This window comes from Drosophila grimshawi, unplaced genomic scaffold (genome assembly GCF_018153295.1).
Source record: "Drosophila grimshawi isolate 15287-2541.00 unplaced genomic scaffold, ASM1815329v1 contig_1377, whole genome shotgun sequence".
NCBI lineage: Eukaryota > Metazoa > Arthropoda > Insecta > Diptera > Drosophilidae > Drosophila > Drosophila grimshawi.
Window position 1 is genome coordinate 13,020,781 of NW_025062900.1, and position 22,062 is coordinate 13,042,842.

The 22,062-nt window shown below is 40.3% G+C and overlaps 3 protein-coding genes across 3 annotated transcripts; all 3 read right to left on the reverse strand.

Annotated features, from left to right (window-relative positions):
- Positions 1 to 351: 351 nt before the first annotated feature.
- LOC6561652 (carbonic anhydrase) lies at positions 352 to 8,825 on the reverse strand. The gene is made up of 3 exons (XM_001988305.2): positions 8,557 to 8,825; positions 1,429 to 1,587; positions 352 to 1,353 (listed from the first exon to the last, which is right to left on the reverse strand). The coding sequence occupies exons 1-3, from the start codon at positions 8,588 to 8,590 to the stop codon at positions 734 to 736; spliced, it is 813 nt and encodes a 270-aa protein (XP_001988341.1). The 5' UTR covers positions 8,591 to 8,825; the 3' UTR covers positions 352 to 733.
- A 4,206-nt stretch (positions 8,826 to 13,031) lies between these two features.
- On the reverse strand, positions 13,032 to 19,212 carry LOC6561651 (brefeldin A-inhibited guanine nucleotide-exchange protein 1). Its single transcript, XM_001988304.3, has 5 exons — positions 18,109 to 19,212; positions 16,935 to 17,773; positions 14,997 to 16,823; positions 13,434 to 14,939; positions 13,032 to 13,369 (listed from the first exon to the last, which is right to left on the reverse strand). The coding sequence occupies exons 1-5, from the start codon at positions 18,908 to 18,910 to the stop codon at positions 13,214 to 13,216; spliced, it is 5,130 nt and encodes a 1,709-aa protein (XP_001988340.1). The 5' UTR covers positions 18,911 to 19,212; the 3' UTR covers positions 13,032 to 13,213.
- Positions 19,213 to 19,475: 263 nt separating this feature from the next.
- On the reverse strand, positions 19,476 to 21,919 carry LOC6562170. Its single transcript, XM_001988303.2, has 3 exons — positions 21,690 to 21,919; positions 21,221 to 21,613; positions 19,476 to 21,145 (listed from the first exon to the last, which is right to left on the reverse strand). Exons 1-3 carry the CDS (start codon positions 21,824 to 21,826, stop codon positions 19,672 to 19,674), a joined length of 2,004 nt encoding a protein of 667 aa, XP_001988339.1. The 5' UTR covers positions 21,827 to 21,919; the 3' UTR covers positions 19,476 to 19,671.
- Between the last annotated feature and the right edge of the window lie 143 nt (positions 21,920 to 22,062).

The following is a 22,062-nucleotide window of genomic DNA, read 5'->3' on the forward strand; positions in this document are numbered from 1 at the left end:
ATGTAGTGCTCGTTTGAGGGTTAAAGACATTCAAATAATCACATTCTTTTGCTGTAGTAAGCTTACAAATGGACCTTATGTTTGTTCATCTGACTAGTCATTCTTCAGATTATATTAAAAACAAGTCAGATCGATGAATAATCTGAAACCTTCTTTCTTGTGTAGGTTTTCGAGATGTGGTGTAAATTATAATGCAAATTAAGTTGAAGTTAAACAAGTTTGATACTTTGGTGTAAGAGGGTTTAATATGCATTTTGATGGCTAAGAGATCGGTTTAAAGCTAACTATATTTTATAAGATTAAAAGAAATCAATCGGTTTTTTTTTTTGTTCATTTTGAATATGCAACATCTAAAAGTAATATATTTATTTTGTAATACCATAAAGTGTAATACACATTAATCTAATTGTCATTTAGCAAATGTTTAACAAAGAAGCGTACCAAGTACAACGTACGAATACATATAACAAGATACAAATACAGTTCTACAAGCAAATACATAAAAAGAGGTACAAGTGTTTGCTATAAAGTAGTACAGACTAAAACGAGACATTAACAATGGGAACTTCAGCCGCTGCTCGTTGCGATGGGGTCGTTGGTTGATGGGTAATTCAGCGCTGCATCCGATCCGCTCCTACGGTGCACGCAGTGTTAATTTATATGAAAGCTAAACATACGACTCGAATCCAATGGCTTTGACTGTGATCCAATAACAACAATATCCATTCATTTTTCAATGTCCGCCAATTTCGCGCAATTCACGCTTGCCGAGCGGCAGCGGGGGACGGAAATTGTTGATGACCTTGCCATTGAATTCGTTGCAGGGACACTCCTCCTTGACATCGTAAGCATTGAGATTGCGCATGGCGTTCAGTTGATCCTCGGACACCTGGATGGGCGTCTTGAACACAATCCAAATGACGCACTCCGAGCAGGGCGGCGTTGTCAGCGAGCCCTCGTATGTCCAGTAGGTGTGCACATTTGGCAGCAGCTTGCCGGGATCACAGCCCTGGGGCAATGTGACCCGATCGCCCTTATGCAACACAAACTGCAGCACGCTGCTCACCTTGTCGAGCTCCTCGTGATGATCGCCAGGCTGCAGGAAGACGCCCAGCACGGCCAGGCCATCGGGGGCGGCGGCTGCCTCACCGAACGACTTGTACTTGGTGGTGTTCCAGTGTACCAGATGCAGTTCGCCGGCATAGGATACACCATCGACCGTATGCTCCGAGCCCTTGGAGTCTGTGCAGCCCCAGTGGCAGTGGAACTGTTCCAGCTTAAAAATCTGCTTGCCCAGCGGTCCACCGGTCAGCTCCGAATTGGCGCCGTTGACATCCACGCGCCAACAGTAGCCTGAAAAATGATTAAAGATTAATGAGCTGCCTGTATAAAATACCACTTATATCAAAATATAGAAAATAAACGTACCAGGATTAACCAGACTCTTTGTATCCTCCGGTACGTACTTCCATTTCAGTGGCGATACTTTAAGATCGCTGCTCTTCTTGGCGCTGGATGGCGTTATGTCCACTGGTGACTGACGATGTCCGGATGCATGTGGATAGTCCTTGGCCCAGTGTGCGGGTCCTTCAAGTATATAAATATAAAATTCATTAGTTTCTACTATTAGCAACTCTCTCAATTTCAATCATTTTATTGCTTGTTTGTTTACTCAACACGAGTGCTTTATAATATCTTTGATTTATTTATAAAAATCAGTAAACGATTTATCATTAAAATAATTCAAATAATCCAATAGTAATTAATAACCACAGGAGAAATAGTTCATCGCTATAAATAGTTTTGGTTGGTTGCAAACGATATCTATGCTATATCTATAATATTACCCTAATATTATAATAAGTATAAAATTTTCTTCATACAAAATTCAAAATGAATCAAAATAAATATTTTAAATTTTTCTTTTGAGCTTATTATTTGTGAGTTGGAGCTTATTATATTTGCAGCAACTTTAAAAGACAAAACTGGCCACACTTGTTCATTTTCGCAAGGAATTTTTTTTATCTTTATTATATTTATGGTATATGTCAGAGGATTTAATGATATGCGTATCTATAAGCTCATTTATTTAAATGATTAAATGTGCATATTTGTACAAGACTTAAGAACTTTAAAAACCTTTCAAATTTACGTAGGTATTTAGAAGGCTTTGAACAATTTTGGTATGTGGATTCTTGATAACGCGTAATGCACACGCAACTGGAAACTCAAAAATAATAATGTCGAAGCGGCTAACAACTGTGCTAATATTTGCTTACATTTATTTAACACTTTTTTCGAAAAAAAAAGTACAGATATCCTGTCCAACTGATTTCAGTTGCTATGTAATTTTGAACTAACTTAGTCCCAATTAGGCAAATAATTAGCAAGCCGTTTAAATCAAGCATTAATTGCAGTTGGAATAGGAAAAACCAGGAATACAATGTATCTAGATAAACATCGGTCAATGTTATAAATTAGAACATTCCGGTTTAGTTTTGCTTGCATAACATGTGTTAATTCTAAGATCATAAAAGTGTTTTTTTTTTTTATACAGAGAAGTTGATGGCTGCCGGCATATTATCTGAGTTTGTAATTAGAACGGCTGTGACAACAAAATAAATTATTTCTACTTTTGTTTGATGTTGCATTTGCGTTTTAATTATTTGTCTACAACAAGAACAATAATAAATGTTTACTTGGGAGTAAGAAACAGCGTCACGTGCTGGAGACTCGTTCAAGAGGTTTGGCTCGGTGGCAAAGTCATGTGATAGGATCGGTCCCACTGACGCACTCACCAGATAAACCGCAGAATAGCGAACAAGTTAAGGTATCTCAATATAATAAGGTGCATTTAATCTGGCATATACCTTATCGAACTGTCTTATGGCGCTGACACGTAATAAATCATTGAGCGCCAGAAGCTTCGGTCTTAAGGTATTTTCTTTGATATTCAAAGCCGAGCAAAAACTGATAAATCACTTATTTTGTTTGTCCAGTGTCAATGCATTTCCCTTATCAAATGGACAGCGGAAATTATGTAATTACAAAATGACATACGTGTCTGAAGACATTGCCATTCGCACATGTGACACACATCAATTGATAGGGATGTACAAATAGATAATTGAAAAACGATCCTTTATTTTACGTGTGACAAATAACTTTGAAGCGTTTATAAGTAATTAGTCAAATAAATCACAAGCGATAACAAGTACACGCCATGTTAGGAAGTTTTAGCAACCACAATAAAATAAATAAATTCAAACAATTAAGAGTTACATCGGGAAATCAGCAAACTTAAATATTTACATCACGTATACGTCATGTATGGCTACTGAAAAGCTCACTGCAATTGCATTTTTTATATCATTTAGCACTAATTTCCGGCTGATTATTTATCCAAATATTTTGCACGTTTATGAAGCTGTCCTTTTGTCAGCTTTTGTTGACCATTTCCATTAACTTATTTATTCATACGCCTTTATTTACTGCGCCTTTTCACCGCCTGGCCCTGCAGCTGGTAAATACGATTAATATGCCAAGATTGCGATTGTGAATTCTAAAGATCAACTTGCGTCTGGCTGCTTATCAGCTTTGTCATACAGATACACAATGAGCTTTTATCATGAGAGATCATCATTTTGCGACTTAGTTTGCCGAAGTTGAAATACACTTATGATTCACATGATGATGATTCATTTACATATCCTTTTGGACCAACAAATTATATTTTTCTTTTAGGTGTATTGAAATTATACTTAAGTAAATTGTAAAAGTTGTCATTAAGACAACAGTTAATTTCAATTTTACATGTATTTTAAGCAATAAAGATAAAGTAAACCCAACCGCTTGATTGAGATATATACAATTATATTTGGCTTTAGCTTATTGAGATAAAATTAAATTAAGCAAAATGCAAAGAAAAACAAAATAAATTGTAACGTAAGGTCAACTCAAACACCTGTGGAAAAGCCAGTTAAATAAGCGCACGTGCCTGTAATTAACAGTTTCGATTATTAACAAAGTTGCGGCGACGTCTCAGGAAATGCTGAAAGCGCCAACTATTTTCACAATAATATTTGCTTTACATATATATATATGTAGGTTTGTATATTTTGTTTGCAAATATATCGCATTAAACAACTTCTTCCAGTTGGGTAGATCATTAATAAAGTTGTGGAAAAATCGAAATGGTTATTTAATTGAATTAAAATGAATTTTAACGTATCCAACATGGCTTTATATATATACTATAGATATATATATATATTAGACAGCTGAACAGTCAGGCAAAAACTGGTTCTCGTTCTCTGTTCTCCCCAGACAACAATGAAAAAAGTTACATTTTTTACTTCCCAGTTATTGACTTTCGTTTGTGTTTCGATGTAAGAAAATCAACTTGAAGGTTTTTCTTATCTGGACTTCTGACTGGGAGTTACCCTGTATATACAGCTATGGACTGATAAATATCTCAATTGAAATCACCTATGTATTGTAATTATATGTGACAAAAGTTCTTATTTTTTACCATTTTTTTGTTGCTAATTATTATTAAATTATTTAATAATTATTATGAGCCTATTACGTTATTAAATTTATACAGAAAAATACATACATTCAGTTAAACTTTAGAAAGGTGGGAAAATTGTTAAAGCCCGATTTTTATTGTTGTATCTTTAAAAACTATTACGACTTATGTCTATCATAAAATTACACAACAAGAAAAAAAAAACAAACGTTTAAGTCATGCAACGAATTGAGTAGAACTCGTAACTATTCACTTAAATGTCATGATCATATCTGATAAGTACTCAGTGGCTTCTGAAATTTTTATAACATTATGAGATTATTGCATGATTTTATGAGCTAAGGAAGTTCACGTTAATTGGGCATCGAGTTATTCAATGAACTCTCTAAATATTATTCATTCCGTTCGCCTTATTCCTGTATGAGTCAACGTGTGCAGAATACATATATATCACTTATCTGACAGAGTTGTTCGGAAATTGACCCGGCAAACCAGCTCACAAAATATTCGATATAGTTCAGTCTTTAGGGAAGCCCTACAACTGCTCTAAGCTTCTTGCTGTCAAGGTGCTAACGGTACCTCAATTGAGATACAAACACGCTAAAACGCATTCGGTCAATTTTCAATGCTAATTATTTGTTAGCATGTTAAAACAGCAACAGAAATAGAATTATTGAATTACCATAAAACTAACAAACAGAACAACAAAACTATAACACAAAATACAAATCCAACAATGCAACATTCTTCATTTTGCACCAAATGACACGTACAGTTTGAAATTGTTGGGCTGTGTTTGAATTTTAATCTGTAGAACAAAAGTTTTCCAACACTTTAATTTGAATGGTTTTTTCTTGAGCATTATAAATACGCCAGCTGTATACATATATTTTATATAGATATATATGCCATAATTTTTATCGCACCGTCTGCTAATTTTCTTGCCGAAGCCAAAAATAATAACAATATACGAATATATATATATATATATATTATCATTAATTTTTTCACACTTTCAGCAAAGCTTGTGATGAACTTTTAAGTAAAGGATGGCACTTGTTGTATGATTTCGCAGTAAATCGACATGGATCGTAAGTAATTATTGTAATATTTATCGCTCCGCTGTGCCAATAAGTAATAAGTTATATATATATATATATTTATATATATAAGATGGATTGCCTTATGCGGTTGTGGCAAAATGTGAAGCTGCTCTTTTGTAATATGCATGGTACAAATATGGGTTGAGGTTGTCAGCATGCTTCAGATTTGTAATAAAACTCTTGAAATATATGTATTTATTATGTACGTCATTCCAATCAATATATATTACTAGGTGATAGGAAATGCGCAAATCTATTATTAAGATATGGAACATTTTTTATCATTAAATCACAGTATTTCATAAAATGAGATTAACTTTAGAATAATCTTTTATGTACCAGATAATATTTTTTAGATTGTTTTCTAAATTGCATACAGTATCAAAGAGAATTGTCATTAACACACACAAATAAATCAACAAAATGATGAAGCAATGACACTTTGGTTTATATTACTAATTATAATTTTAATGCAATACGTTGAGTCATTACGATAATAAATATACAGATTGGGTAACGCGAAAAGGGGTAATGAATGAAGAATTTTTGTAGATATTAGACATTTGCCTTATTATGATAAGGGCAATTAAATGTAGGCTCGTCATATGTTGTTGATACTAATAGACAAAGAGCGATCGGAAAATTTATACATTTTCGAGCTATATCAACACAATTTTATCATTTTAAATGATGTACAAAATATATGAACATATCAGTTTTAATCTGAAATTCGAGTATAGACGACTCTTAGGTTTAACAGAATCGTATCATGCCATAAATGAAATTTGATTGACTTATAAAATATAAACACGCGAGTTTTAATCTCAAACACGAGTATAAACGATTCTGTAGGCTTGACAGGGGCAGAGGTGCGAATAGAACAGATTTGATAAGAACTGATCAAATAATCTTTAGCCAGAGGTATATATTAATGTAGAGGTATATATTAATGGGAAGTAATACTTGACTTCTGTGCACTTATGATTAATGTAAAAACCACTCCAGTCTAAAGTGGACCATAAGTGTGTATATGGCCTGGTAGTGATAAGGCAAAATAGACAGATAGAGGGCATTGAAATGTTACCAGCGCAGACAAGTCAAATCAATCAACTCAATCAACGGCACTTAAGCAAATCAAAACAAGTTGCCAAAAATTTTAAATTGATTTATAAGATGCAAAAATTCTGAACACCAATTTGTTGTACGATAAGCGATGATCATGTGACGTTGAACGAGTGCAGGGGCAGGGGTAGTGACAGACAGAAGTGCTGTTAGCCAGACAGAACATTTGAGCCATAACGCAGAGCTTAGTCAGCTCTGAAACCGGTATTTAATGTGTCCTTAAGAACCGAACATGCACTTGACCAGCGTCGAGCAAGCAAACGAACTGCCTTCAAATCGCACAGCACAAGCACAGCGAAGAGAAGGCGAAAACATAACAAGAAACAAACAATAAGCCAGAAACATGTCGGCTCGAGCAGACGAGTCTGCTCAGGCTCAGCTGTATATTGAATATTAAATACGCTCACTGCATATTTAGATTAGTATTTATTATGAGAGTTTGAACGCTATTCAAATGAACTCTGCTATTCAAAATGTATACAAATATGGAGAAAAAAGAATCAGCTTGACGTACTGGTCGATCTATTTAAATCTCAAATATATAAGTTTACATAATACATAGATTCAGCCGTATATTTGTTGTTATTGAAATTCGATTCGAATGCAAACCTATAAATATGTTCAATTTAACAAATGAGCCAAACTGAAAGAGTATGTCTCAAGAATTGGGAAATTGGGTCGCATAGCAAGAATATCAATAAATCTATACTATATGATATACGTAATCATGGGTTAACGCATTCTGAGAACTAGGAACTTGTTTGCATTCAACGGGGCGACTGACTTTCTGACTGGTTTAATGGGAAGCACCCGTCATACCTACTCAGTTAAGATCACGAGACGCAGCCCGTGCAAATTGGCGACAGTCTATCTCCCTCTCTCTTTCTCTCCCTGTCACTATTCCTCTGTTGGCCGAGCTCATTTGTTTCACACTTGGCATACGATTTAATTATTGTTCGCGCATATTTATGAGCTGCCGACGAACCTATGAACGTGCCCAAGTCTCTCGAACTTTGGGGTATAGATGTGCTTAGGTGTGTGTGTGTGCGAGCTTTGAAGAGTAGCGAATGCGATGATGCATGTAATTAAGGCGCAAAGCGTTATTACGCGAGCAAAACTGGACTTGATTGAGTTAACAACAATGTGGAACTTGAGTGGGAACAGCATTCGGGCCCAAAAATAGCAACAGATAAATAAAATAAAAAATTGAAACTACATTCTTAGCTGATTAATCAAAATTGGCAGGGCATTCACTTATTTTGAGTCGGATAGTGACTCTTTCCGCGATTGATTTTACACGTTTATTTTTCTGTGGCAAAACAATAACAGAGAAACACACAACACAACAGAGTCTTATCGTTTACTTCGTTTCATTAGAAGCAGTCTGTCTGCAGCAACAAATGTTCGTCTGTGACGAATGTACGTATTCGAATGCAATCAAATCAACAAACAATAATTGAGGCAAGATGCCTGCCTCATTGCCTGTTATCTATTAGATGACACATGTATTCAATTAAGAGTCGTCTCAATTAAACAAAACAAACTTTACAGCATGCCGCCAATGCAACAAACTGAACTTAGAAAGCTTTTCTTCTTCTTCTTCATCTTCTTTTTTTCGTACTGTTGTTGTTGAATCAAACTTTTCGGATGCTGTGCAAAAGCTCCAAAAACTTTCCCAAAATTTAAATCGTTACACGCATGCGTGCGTCACGTTTGTAAACAAAAAACGTAGCCGTAGCAAAACAAACTCGCAAAAAATGAGAAGATGACCAAGTCAGATCTGAAATTGACGCCGCTTACCGTTCTCTTCGGTGTAGCCCCAGTGATGGCTCATCTTAGAATTGATCTTTGGTTTGCTGTTGAGATTTAAGAGATGTTTATTGTTGCACCCGCGGTTTCTGGCACGCGTTTGATTTGCCTATAGAATGCGATTGTCGGTTTTATAATGACCCGGGAACGGTTATGGATTTGGGTATTGGGAACGGGAGCGCGTCTGTTTAGTTAGTCCGCTGGCTGTAGACTGTTCGATGCGAGGCAGCGCCGCTGACTTCGAAGCCGTTGCGCCAACTAAAAAGTGCAAAAGCAACAAGAAACATTAAAAAACACGCACCTAAGCGGACTGAAGCAGCGTGAAAGAGAGCAAGAGAGAGAAAGAGAGAGAGGGAGAACAAGCGAGCGTCAGAAGAGCGAAAGACTGAAGAGAGCGTGATAATTGAGCAATGTACCCGCAAAGTGAATCAACCCAGCGGGAAAAAACACGAATACTTATTAATTTTCTATGTTAAAATCGCCTTCACACAGCTTACTTTTGTAATGGCTTAGCAGTATAAAATAGCAGTCAACACCATAGTTATGGGTATAACTTTATTACATTATCAGTCATTTATTTTTCATGTTGTATACATTAAATTTATTGTTGTTAGTATATTATTATTATAAGTGTATTATATTACATATGTTATTAAATATATATAATTATATACATTCATTCAATCTTGGATACCAGAGTCAAACTGTCGAAATTTAAATTTAATTATAAGTTTAAATTTTAGTTCGGCTTTGAAGATATGTTTTTAATTAGATTTTAGATTATCTGCAGATGTGATATGTATTTCTACGCCAATCTCGAAACTTCGACTTAAAAATTATATTTCGTTATGCTACCATTTAAATAAAATGTATCCATTTTGTCTACTGTATTGTAAGCGCACTTTATTGGAAAGCCAGCATGCAAGATAATTCCCGCAGGGTCCTGGGCAAAGCAATTGCGTATTGTAAACACCAATCGCAGTTCAATAGCTACCAGCACCAACACCCGAACGACAACATTAATTGCTCGCTGCACACTGTGTTGCTTATACGTAATGTTGTAAAGTGCCTAATTAAATCTGTGTCGATCGATAACTGCTATCGATTGGAAGGTTTGCAACTATTGAGCTGCTGTTGCTGTGAAACCAAATGCTGTTATATATACAGTAGACAGTCCATTCAAATGCTGCCCTTGTTCCACTGTGCACACGCACACTCACACAAACCGAATTGTCGCCTTAATTTATTGTTGAACTTTAGTGGATTGTTTTTGTTGTTATTAGCAGACGAGTCGAGCCGTAAGCGTGATCACATCGCGCGCTCGCAACTCACATGCAAAAACACACACAATCGCTAACGGCTTGTGCATTTGTCGAGAATGGACAAGTTAATCTCAACTATTTTTTTTGTTTTCTTGTTGTTTTTGTTGGGAAATTGAATACTGCTCATCACTCAATTGCCATAGGGATGTTTGCTAGGGTTCGGGCTGAGGTTCGGGCTTGGGGTAGTGTTTTGAGTGCCTCAATTTTCATCAACGCTACTGACAATGTTATTTCATTAGAACAATTTCGTCTGCTTTGCACGGTGCCAGTTTAGCGAGTTAAGCCAAATTTAGAATTTTGTGTTTTAGCATACATATTCATGTATAGATGCGAAATCTCTATAAATATGATTGCTGTAACCTGATTGTCTAATTTTCTCTATGTACACACTGATAATTCACCGTTGTACGTTGCGTATGCGCAATTAATTTAAGCGTGCGAAAATGTTACAATGTGCTTTCTTTTTCGTCACAATTTTATCACGGCTTATTTTCCAATTAAGAACATAGTCATTTATTTGCACTTTGCACAGTTTTATCTGCGACTCACGGCTCCCACATGAACGCACGCGGCAAGCCTTTAATGATTTCCGTAATTGCAATTACAAAATTGCACAACAAATGTTGCAAATAACAATTGGGATTGGAATTGGGAACGGCAAATGGGAAGTGTGCTCACATGTGCACACATTTCTATATGCACTAACAATCTCGTCCACTCAAGGTCAACTACTACAGTTAAATGGAACTCTACTGTCTAAAACGAACGGAACTTTATAAATGTTTATGAAATTTTCTAAATTTGCTTAGAACTTTATGTTTTTACTTGCAGTCTGTCTACCTGCAGAGTTCAAGGCAGATAACACTATCTGAACTCTCTCATGGCCGCATTTTTTGTCAACTTATATTTGATTTTAATAAACAACAAAATACGCATCCACTGGCTTTATTTATCCGTCCAATTTCCAGCACTACTATGTTATTTATTTATTTTTTATTTTTGTATTTATTTTACTTTTAGATAAGCAGTCTTGCTCGGGTTTAATGCTGTCTTTGCTACTATCTTGTATATCTTCTATATAGCAGATCTCATAAAGCGAGCTTATATATGAATTTTAGTCGCGTGCACTCATGGTTGACACATTCATTACTCATTTGAGAATTTGAGCCATGAGAGCTGTTGATTTACTTCAAAAACAAGTTCAAAGCTACACTAGTCCCTTTCAGTGCAAATTTACAGTTTTATTTATATTACTTACATAATTTTTTGTTATTCAGTTCATATTTAGTTATAAAATCAACTTCTTCTTTTTTTTAATAAAACAACCATTCGCGAACAATTAGCACATACCAAAATGTGATGATTCCGATAACCCAAGATTTGTCATGGGCGTCATCAAGTGCGAGCCTTATTAGGTTTCCATTGGAATTGACTTATCAACAAGACTTTTTAGCATATCGCTCAGAATTCGAAGCTCACACAAAATACAGCCCCCAAAAACTTTCCCCCACCAAAATATAAAAATTAAACACCTCATGTCATACATTTGCTTGTCTCGCTGCTGATTTTTTCCCCTTTTTTTTTTTTGTTTGAATGGTTAGCAAAGAGAAGTGCGTGTTTTTCAAATTTTAAGCAATAAACAACAAAAACGATTTATGTGGCTAACACGTGAACAAAGATTTTGCGAAGAAATTTGCTGAAGCTGCTAACAGATTTTCAAGGTGTCCCAAAAGCAACACATTAATATATATCAAATAATTCCCAGCCACAAATACAACGATCAATGACACATTAAAAAAGACACAGCATTCGGAATATATAAATATGTACAAAAATGTTGCAGATTATTTTTATTAGATTTTAAAAATAAATTTTTAGGACTGTGATATAAATTGTTCTGCTTTTTCCTGCTGATTTATAATCAAATTCATTGAAATTTTCTCCACCCTGCATCATTATATGTATTCTCTAGCCGATATCAGACTAAAGAGTCATTTTAATATTCTTGCCAAGTATTATTCATTCTTATTATTTATTCATTTAAATTTTATAGCAAATGCGTCGCATCGTTAACGATCAAAAGATCAGCAAATATATCAAGAGTAAACCGATATAGGATGTGTCTACAATATTCGCAATAAGTGGCAAACGATAAGATTCAAAAGAATGTTTCTACAAAACTATAATCATTTATTTAGAAAACTTAAGAAAATTGCTTAGTGAAACATAAACATAACCATTTTTCAAAATGTATAAATATAGTATTCAATCAATGTATATAAAATTTAACAAATCATGCAAATGAATTGGTTGTTTTTTGAAAGTAAATTATTTGTTTCAGCTATTCAAAGAACCTTCTGTGATTTTAACAATGCATGTGTAACCAATATCCAAGGATACGGATGACGAATAGCTTCGCTAAGATTTTCCTTACGAAAGGAATACCAATATATATCAACTTTAAATTATTTGATAACTGAGCAAATCGACAATTCGAAAGTTAATGGCAACATTTGTCAGAATTTTTGCTTGGCTGTATTTTACTTCTGTCGTCGAAGAAAATGAAAATCAAATCAAATCACAACAAGCAGGCGAAAAGAATCAGCATCAGCTACTTTTATTTGTATATTAAAAATAGCACTACATACTTTAATTAAGTGTGTGGCATACTTTCAAGTGATCTTCAGACATACTTTGATGCCTGTAAAAGTAGGCAGCATTAAAACGCTGCGATCCTGAGAAACAAAGAAGAAATATTTGCTAAATAAATAACGAAGGGTTTTTATTGTTATAATAGATATATTTGAAATATATAATTTGATTTAAATTTAAACTAGCAATATACAGGCTAAAGTTTTGCATATAATCTATCATTATTTATGCTACATAATAATAATAATAATAGATACGTAGATTATAGTGAATAGTCGAAAATAAATGGTTACACCGAAGAATTTTGCGAAAGAAAATCAACTATTGGTTATTTAACGTATATTCGTGGCATATAAACTGATGCACACATATTAATAAAGCCTTGTGTAAACATTATATAAAACAACAACTCTTTGTTTAAACCTAAGTATAAACATTACAATTGCATACACGATGTATACCTGTATTTATATATATATATATATATGTATATATAAATATAATAAAAATATATAATATATTCTGCTTTCGGAGGAGGCCAAGGGACAAAAATGAAACAACATAACAACAAACCCAGGATATGATAACTTAGGATTACATTTTTAGGATTGGGGGGTACGCCAAAGAAAGCAGCGCGTCGCAGAGGGCGTGGCTGTTAAGTGCGTGCGCCTTGACTATTTAACATTCACATTCTGATTGACATTCATAATATTGAATACTGGACCGATGCGCATAAAGACGCGCCTAAGGACACTTCTCAGTTCGGGCTTCAGATCAAAGCACATCATCTCGCACAGCAGGCTGTAATAGTTGGACACATGCGTCGCAAACTGTAAAACATAATAAACATTTAGTACGAGAGCTTTTAAATGAAAGATTTCGTGATGTGCTTACTCTCGCATCGGACATCTTGAGCAGTCGTGTCAGGATGAGCAGCAGCAAGGATGTCCACGCATCACGATGCGCCTCACTGAGACTGAGATAATAACCGAGTGCCTCCTTGCACACCTGTACCAGTTCCTGCTCAATGCCGGGCCAATCGCTGCGTCGATTCTCATCGCCGTACATTTTGAAAAATATGCGCAGCACACAGGCCAGCGAGGCGGTCTCCTGCTTGAGCAGATTCGGCTTGACGGAGCCTTTGAAGCCAGCGCGCCACAGCAGATTGCGCTGATCCTGATCGGCATTAAAGCGCTTAGCGAAGCGATGCGACTGCATCAGGCATTCGGCCAGCGTGAAGAGCTGCCGTGTCCGCAAATAGCCGTACATGCCCTGCTCCTCACGCTGACAATCCAGCTGCAACTGTTGCGACTGGGCACAGCCACTCAGATCGGCGGCTGCCTGCGCCAGCGTCTCGGCATCCTCTTTGCGCGACGTGGCCGGAAAAAAGACGATGTTGTCCATGGTCTGTATGAGCTCCAGCTGCACCACACACTTGATGTGCAGCGCCTCGAAGTGATTGTGTGCCATCGCCATGACCGGCGGCGGCTCCTGAGTGGAATGTGGTGTTGTGGAGGCACGGCGTGGCAGCTGCTGCTGCGCCTGCTGCTCGTTGCCTTTACTGGGTCGCCAGGTGAGCAGTTCCTTTGGCAGCGTCGCATTAAATATATCCAGTATGCACTGGCAGGTCTTATCCCACGTCACCTCGTTGAACTTGAACCCATTCGAGATGACCAGATTTTCCAGGCAATTGGTACCGGAACGTGCCAGCTGTTCGTTGTTTTGCTGCACACACCAGTGCAGCTGGGCAAACAGCTCCTCCAGCAGCAGATGGCCGAGGACATCAAAGTACTGGGTGAAGACATCGATGATGGCATACAGAGCATGATTACAGGTCGTTGTCATCCATTCGGATTTCTCGGTCACGTGCTCCGGCAGCTTCATGTTGTCAAAGATGCGGAAGATCACATTAAAGAGATCCTTCCACCAGTTCGGCTTGAAGCTATCCCCATGCGTCTTGACAATTTCGAAGAGCACGGTCAGGCCGCGAGTGCGCACATCCAGTTTACAGCGATTGACGACACACGACAGCGAGAAGAGCATGGGAAACCAGCCGCGCACCCAAACACGATCCTCCTCCGCTACGGAGGCATCGTTCTCCATGCCCGCATGCTCGGCAAACAGCTGGGGGGCATCGTGAACGCACTGGGCACAGTTGCGGACCAGCCGTATGGCTTCCATGCTGGTATCCGGAAAGCGCGCGTTGCACGCAAACTCCGACAGGCACTTGACGGCATCCTGGAAGGAGTCGACCATAACAGCAAACTGGCGTCGATACAGCTCGCCAATGATTTTACCCGTCGTCTGGAATGCTAGCTCCACAATCGGCTCCTCATGATCCCCAGCAGCCAGATGAAAAATGGAAAAGATGTTCTTCCAACCCGACCGTATGTTATGAGCCTGCAACAAAGATAAGGATAATTATGTGATACTACAGTTATAGCTGTAGATAAGTACCTGAGAGTTGACCATCTGGGCGATGCAGCGGACGACCATGTCGCGTATGGCCGGCGAGTTGTTCTTCTTCATGATGTGCTCGAAGGGACGCAAAAAGTCCTTCTGGAAGCGGAAGTTGCTAAATTCGCCCTTCTCCATGAACTTCATGGAGAGCTGACGCAGTGAGTCCAATGCAAAGAATGCAATCTCCTCGTTGCTGTTGCAGCCAACTGTATTGAAATGTTCGCCGAGCACCTGCCAGATGCGTGACCATTGCAAACGAATACGCTCCATGTTGTAGTAGCTAATCTCGACGATCTTCTGCAGCGAGAACATGCGCGGCTGCGTCTGCTGCAGCTCATCCACTGAGACCTGGCAAAGGGCTTTGACAAAGTCCACAATGGCATCGCCATCAAGTCGAATGGAACCGGTAAAGATGCGATCGACGGCAACCACAACGCTCTGGCTGCTCGTCTCGCCAATGTGCTCCTTGACGCTCGGATTGAGCGTATCCTTGAGCGTGGTCTGCGCACCTGACAGGAACTGAGGCCGCACTCCGGTGCCAATAAGTTGTGCCAGCTCCAGCTGACTGATGCACTTGACAATGTCCAGCCAGCTGCTGCCCAGATAATTGCCATCCGTATGGGCGACCATAATAAGCGTCTTGATGGTATCAATATTCTTGGCCTTCATCTCATTGATGGGCGAATTGGCATTTAGCAGGGTGAAGCGCGCGAGTGCCTGAACATATGCATCCCGCTCCAGGGACATGTGAAAGATGCAGGCTATGCGTATAGCGCAACGGATGCCGTCCAGGCAGAGTGTGGCAATCTCCGGGTCATCACAGACCTGCAGGCCCACAGAGAAGGCGGCCAGAAATGGAGTCCAGGCCATTTTGAACATGGGACGCACATGCTCCAAATGTTTGGCCGATGTAAATGGCGACTTGACATGGGAAACCGACTGCATCAGATTGGTAGCCGTAAGCGATATGACCTCCATTTCCATATTCCACAACAATTTTCGTCGCTTCTCAGTGATAAACGGTTGCTTGCCAGCTGGCTTGGGTACCATCAGCATTGTTGTATTATTCTTCATTTTAATCTCATGCTCGGCGATCTCATCGTAGATGGATGACAGATACTCCTCGGGCAAGTCATCCTTACTGTCGCTGATGCCGCGATTCATTTTAATATATTGCTCCTTGGTCATCTTGTGCTTCACCTGCGGCGAATGCAAATCGGTCGTCAGCATTATTATGCTAAAGGCCAGCACATAGACGGTGTCAGCCATCTGGAATAGCTGATTCTGTGGATTGCATTCGCAATATCTGCTCGCAAATTTCTCCATGAGTCGATCGATTTTCTGCGCCTCTCCCGGCAAACGAAATTCCTCGAGTAGGATGCGCAAGGCGGCAACCACTTCCAGCTGACGAAAATCGAAGGCATCGATATAGGCGCACATCACCTCCTTGGAGTGATCATCGTTCTCGCCCAGATAATTGCCAATGACGGTCTTGTCCAGGCGCTCGTCATCGTGCAGCCAACGGGCAATGTCCTGGCAACTGCTGCCCAGCAGTTGCTTCTCCTGCAGAAATTGCACGCCCTTCTGCGGCTTGCGATTGAACAGCTCAATGCCCGTCTCCATCACCTCTTTGCGCATTTTGCGTTCCTCTAGCGCTTCGGGCAGATCCAACAGCTCCTGATTCTTTACGCTGCCATACGAGTTAAGACTATGGCTGGAACCGCCAAGAGTCGACCGCAGGCTAGAATTGTGCGCCGACAGCGAGTCCACATTGTCCCCAAGCTGTGTCTCCTGCTGCGAACTGGGTGACTGCAGCGACTGCACCTGCAATAAGAATAAAATTCAATTATTAAGTATTATATTTCTCTACTGCGAAAAAAGCAGATAAAATATGCAATAACTAATTGCTATAACTAAATAAAGATTTGTTTTTACCTGCAGAGCCGGCGCAGGCATGTTGGGATTAACGTAAAGATCCTTGCTCCACTCGACCATACACTTCAAAATGGAGACGAGACACTCGAGACCGCGTATGCGCATTGATTTCTCCTGCATGGGATTGGCGCCCAGCTCCAGCGCCTGCCGACCCTGGGCAATCTTGGAGAGATCATTGACGAGACGCTCAAAGAGATTGGCCGCCGAGAAATCGCAATCGTAGTTCACATAAATATCGACCACGGACTGGGCATCCGCACAGATGCGCGTCAGTGCCTGGATGACCATCCATTTGTGCTCAAATGAGCTCGAGTTCGCCTCCAAAATGTTCAAAAAAATCTCCTTGAAGAAGACCTCAATTTGGCGCTTCAGATGCACCTTAAAATTCGAGAGCAACGCCACAAAAATGGACAGAGATAGCTCAAAGACCTCAGCGACGAGGCTCACCCCATTGTTAGACAAGGCGACGCACAGATACTGTTTGATGGCCATGATGAACATCTCGTTGGAGCGGAAGACGGGGCCAGCATTTTGCAGTATAAGCAGCAGCAGGTGCAACGACAGCACCTTGGAGCGCAACTCGTGTGACTTCGGATCGGGATGTCCCTCGGGGAGTGGCTTCATCGATAATTTACACAGGGCTCGGAATACCAGAAACGCGTCCTTCTGCAGAATGTGTGTGAATTTCGCCGTTACGATTGCATCGTTCTCGCTATGCAACTCAACGCTGTCGTGATCCGAGTGCGAAGAATCCGCCGAGCCGTTCCCATTGACAGATGGCTCCAATTCAGGTAGCTCCTGGTCTTGATTCTGTTCCTTCATCACCTCATTGAATGCAGCTGAAAGGTGTAAATAGATGAACAAAAATATATATTGAACACATACAGCCCAACTTCCCTAAACATCAATAATAATAATAATAATAATAAGAGGTTCAATAAAGGGAAGCTCGACTGTAATGAGCTTTAACATATTGACACACTTATTGATTGATTTAAGTACGTTTATCGATTGAGAGCAATGAATCTATGAAGAGATCTATGAATCTATGAAGAACTGCTGTTCTCAGTGCACTGAAAATCCACTCAAAAGCAAACAATATCCATAATTATGACGTAATATCGATGCAAATGGAATCCACATAGTGCCACAGCTTGCAGCGTTTCACACTCACCTGTAATTATCTCAGCCAACAGTTCCGAGGCAATCACTTCATCACTATCCGATGTTTCTGCTGTGATTTCTTCTCCATTGCTCTCCGGACTGCCGACGCTGCCATTTAGCGTCGTTGTCGTTACTGTTGTCGTCGATGGCGTTGGGGCGACTTCGTAAACTTGATTCTCCATACGAGCAAAGATCACATTGAGCATCTGGGTTAGAGTGGCACGCGCCGTTGTCTGATTGACCAGATTCCTACTGGATAGATAGATGTCATAGCAGGTGCGCACCGCCTGCAGCAGTGTAAACTCATGTATCTCCACATGCTGGGATGTGACCACTGTGAGCAGTGCCTTAATGATCTGCAGCTGAACACCCTCGTCCGTCTGGGGACCGTTAAAACAGCCATAGATGGTGATGACAATGCGATCGATGAGCAGGTGACCAGGATTCGCAGAGTCCTGAATGGCGCCCGTCAAATGACCATAGGCGATCAGCTTCTGCAGGCAATCCAGCGCTGTGACCACAATACGTGGCGACCGACTCTTGCACGCCAACTCGAACGGCAGGAAATATGTTTCCGCATTGATAATGCTCGCCGCATCGTTTTTGGGCAGCGGTAGCGCGGCGCAGGGCAGCTCATTGCCTTCGGCAATCTGACCCGCACTGATGAGTTCCGCTTTGATCTGTTCGAGTGCCGTGTCACAGGACTTTTTCAGCTGCGAGTGGTGTGAGCGCCGTATGTCCTTATCGGCAAGGATTTTCTCAAGAGCACGCACAATAAACATTTCCTTGGTTTTCGTGGAGTTATTTTGCATATTGTATGCAACTCCAAGGTCGTTTCGTTAGTTGTGTTACTTTTTTTTCTTTATTGCCTTCCTCTTTAACTAATTACGGTGTTCGTCTCTGTGTGTGTGCTTATGTGTGTAGTGAGTGGCAGTTGTGTGTTCGCAGCGACGGCAACTTTCGCGCTGCTGCAGGTTTCGACGACCGCAACAGGGCGTACGCGTTTCTCTGTGTTGTTGTTTAGCTCGTCTGCTACACTCGCCAACTGCTGTGTATGTTATTTGTATATTTTATGCGTTTGCATATTGCAAATGTTTCAAATTTTCACATCAAATATGCTTAAAATACAATGCGTGAAAAAACGTCATCAGTGCTGCACAACATTGCCAGACTTCGCATATATCGCTTAGGATGTCTATCGATTATCGATTTCTGAGCAAGTTGCATTCGATTAAATACTACAAAAATATATTTACAAGTAGCAAAAATTATCTCTTCAGATACCACAGGGTATCTTTAAAATGTGTTTTTGTAAAAATTTTCATAATTGATGCGTACATATATATGTAGTAGTAGGTAAAAAGTGTGCAAAAGTTATGCTCTAACATTATGAATAAACTATCTATCGAGAGGTACTAGAGGGTATCTGCAGGACATGATACACATTTGGATCTCTTGATTTGATAGACAAATAGTGTTTGTAGATGCTAAAACTGGTTATGGGATCTTATTTGATAAAATTCGCTAAAATATTAATATGTTTGCTTGTATGCCATAAATATATATCTATATACTATAACTGCCACTCCTGCTGGTTGCAATCGGCCATGAAAAGCATGTTGCTCATGTGATCGCCCAACAATTTGCCATGTTGCTCCAATATCTCCGCCCCAGCGGCTGTAAATATTCGTGCTGGTGGCATAGCCGCCGCCGGAATGTGCAGATACTTCTTGGCCATACTGTGCAGGAACGGATGAAATTGGGACAAGTCTTTCCATAGCAGCAACGGCTCCGACTGCAAACTGCTTATGCTTGTGCAGAAATAACTGGATATCTCATCCTCATTCTCGCTCTCACCGTTCATTGTGATATGCTTGTGTTTCTCGTGGGAGATCGCTCTGAAGGCAGTCCAAATGTCATAGGTGGTGTGAACAGTGGTGGCTTCTTCACCAACTTCATCCGTACTGACCTCACCCTTCTCCATATACAGATCGTACAGATGTGTCATATATTTGGCCAACAGCGATGCATTTTGGAAGGGCATATTCCGATAGCGAGGATCGAGTAGACTGGCCAATGCCAACTGCATATTCTTCTCCATGCCCTCGAAACGCTCTTCCAGCAGTCGGATGACAAACAGTCGCAACTCATACGCGATCTGATGCTGTTGCTGTTCGGCATTCTCCGGATGCTTCAGCTCGTTGAGAACAGTGAAAGCGATAGGCAGCGCCTGGCTGGCACATGGATACGTATCCACGCTCGCGCCGCACAACTGACGCACAGCACTTGCCAAGGGTGCCAGCACGGCGAGCAACTCTGCAGCCAGATCCAATTCGCTCGATGACAGCGTCTTTTGCAACTGTGCAGCATGCCTTAAATGACTCTCCAGCATCTCGTAGCTGCCCATCGCACGACTCATCACATCAGCAGTTTTTGTCAATTGACGCACCCTATCGCACAGTGCTCTAAACTCCGAACGCTCCATCACTGATTCAAAGATCGTCTCAAGCAGATGGGCAAAACATGGCATATGTCGCTGTGCGCCAAGCAGCGTGGCAATTGCAGTTTCCAGCATTCGGCTGCTACGGCTCACAATGCACACAATCTTCGATTTGTCAATGTCGAAGCGCTGACAGACGCGATCAAGGCGCTCCACAATATTGCTGGCGTTATACTGCACCGGCAGCATTTGCACGGACAGCGTGCGGGAACGTCTCTGGAGACCCTCGTGATAATGCGCTGCCACCTCCAGATAACTGTTCTGCTTCTCCTTATTGCCAGTCGATGGCGTTGTGTTTATGGCGCAACTCAGCGAGAGCGTTTGGATTTGTGCTATCTGCTGGCGAAACTGTGCCACTTGTTGCTGTGTCTTTTGCGCAATCCGTGCGCCCAGCTGATCAACGCTGGGCATCTGCAGGACGGGGCAAAGCACTTGTGCCAGACGCTTAAAGCCCTCGCCCTCGATAATCTTCAAGGGCTGTTTGTCGTGGCACACAAAGTAGGCCAGATTATCCTGATAAGTCGTATTATATGGCGTTTGCAAATTTCTGCAAAAGATTTTTTTTAAACATTCATATTCCCTTGAAATTTTGCCAATTGTATGTAGATGTATATGTACCCACCTGACCAATAGTTCAACTTCGGGTAGCGGTTCGTCTTCTATATGATATAATGGGGTGCCCTGTTCGGCCTGTTCTTGTGCTTCTTTTGGCTCAAATTCAATAATATCCTCGGCACAAACTGTTTCAGTGGCCGATTCTGCCTCTGCTGCCGCCCAGTTGGCATATGTCTCTTCATTCACAACGCTTACGACGGCCGCATGCGCCTCTGCGTCGACCAGCTCAATTATGTTGCCATCCATGTCGGCAACGGTCTCTGCATCTATATCCCGCGTCGCCTCCGGTTTTATTTTAATGGATGCGTACTTGAGCATTTTTTTGCCACGAACCCGGATGCGATTCGAGTCTCGCTTAAGCATGCCGCGCACCACAACCGAATCATGATCGTTGACATCGCTGTAAACAAAAACGCTGCCAGTTTAGCAAGAAAAACGATTGGGGCATTCATTGCCTGGGTGGGTGCTGAGCTTACATTTGTGGATGGGTTTTCATGTGCTTCATCAGGTTGGAGGTGTTGCCGCATGTCTTGATTATCTTTTCGCACAGCAGACATTGTGCCGTCTGTAGATCTAACTTATCAAAATATTTCCAAATTTTACTACGCGCCATTATTGGTTGTCTATGTTTTTTGGCATCGATTTCTGAATATTGTACAATTGTATCGAATTTTTCGGAACAAGCTCATTCGAACGATTCCACTGAACCACTGAGCTTGGTTCCTATTTGTCGCTCAGTTAGTCGTTCGTTCACATTGTTCATTTGAGTCGCACTATTGTTCTTTTTGCTTCCCCTGATTCATTGAACCGTACAGGGATATATCAAATAAAATTCAATTAAAAACACCT

Excerpts from the sequence above, each read along its gene's own strand:
- LOC6562170 (XM_001988303.2), bottom strand. The coding sequence starts at position 21,826 with ATGGCGCGTAGTAAAATTTGGAAATATTTTGATAAGTTAGATCTACAG. Across the intron at positions 21,614-21,689 it reads ATGAAAACCCATCCACAAAT|CGATGTCAACGATCATGATT; the intron begins GTAAGCTCAGCA and ends TTTTGTTTACAG. Across the intron at positions 21,146-21,220 it reads GAAGTTGAACTATTGGTCAG|AAATTTGCAAACGCCATATA; the intron begins GTGGGTACATAT and ends AATCTTTTGCAG.
- LOC6561651 (XM_001988304.3), bottom strand. The coding sequence starts at position 18,910 with ATGCAAAATAACTCCACGAAAACCAAGGAAATGTTTATTGTGCGTGCT. Across the intron at positions 17,774-18,108 it reads GTTGGCTGAGATAATTACAG|CTGCATTCAATGAGGTGATG; the intron begins GTGAGTGTGAAA and ends TACACCTTTCAG. Across the intron at positions 14,940-14,996 it reads CCCAGATGGTCAACTCTCAG|GCTCATAACATACGGTCGGG; the intron begins GTACTTATCTAC and ends TCTTTGTTGCAG.
- LOC6561652 (XM_001988305.2), bottom strand. The coding sequence starts at position 8,590 with ATGAGCCATCACTGGGGCTACACCGAAGAGAACG. Across the intron at positions 1,588-8,556 it reads GGGCTACACCGAAGAGAACG|GACCCGCACACTGGGCCAAG; the intron begins GTAAGCGGCGTC and ends ATATACTTGAAG. Across the intron at positions 1,354-1,428 it reads AAAGAGTCTGGTTAATCCTG|GCTACTGTTGGCGCGTGGAT; the intron begins GTACGTTTATTT and ends ATCATTTTTCAG.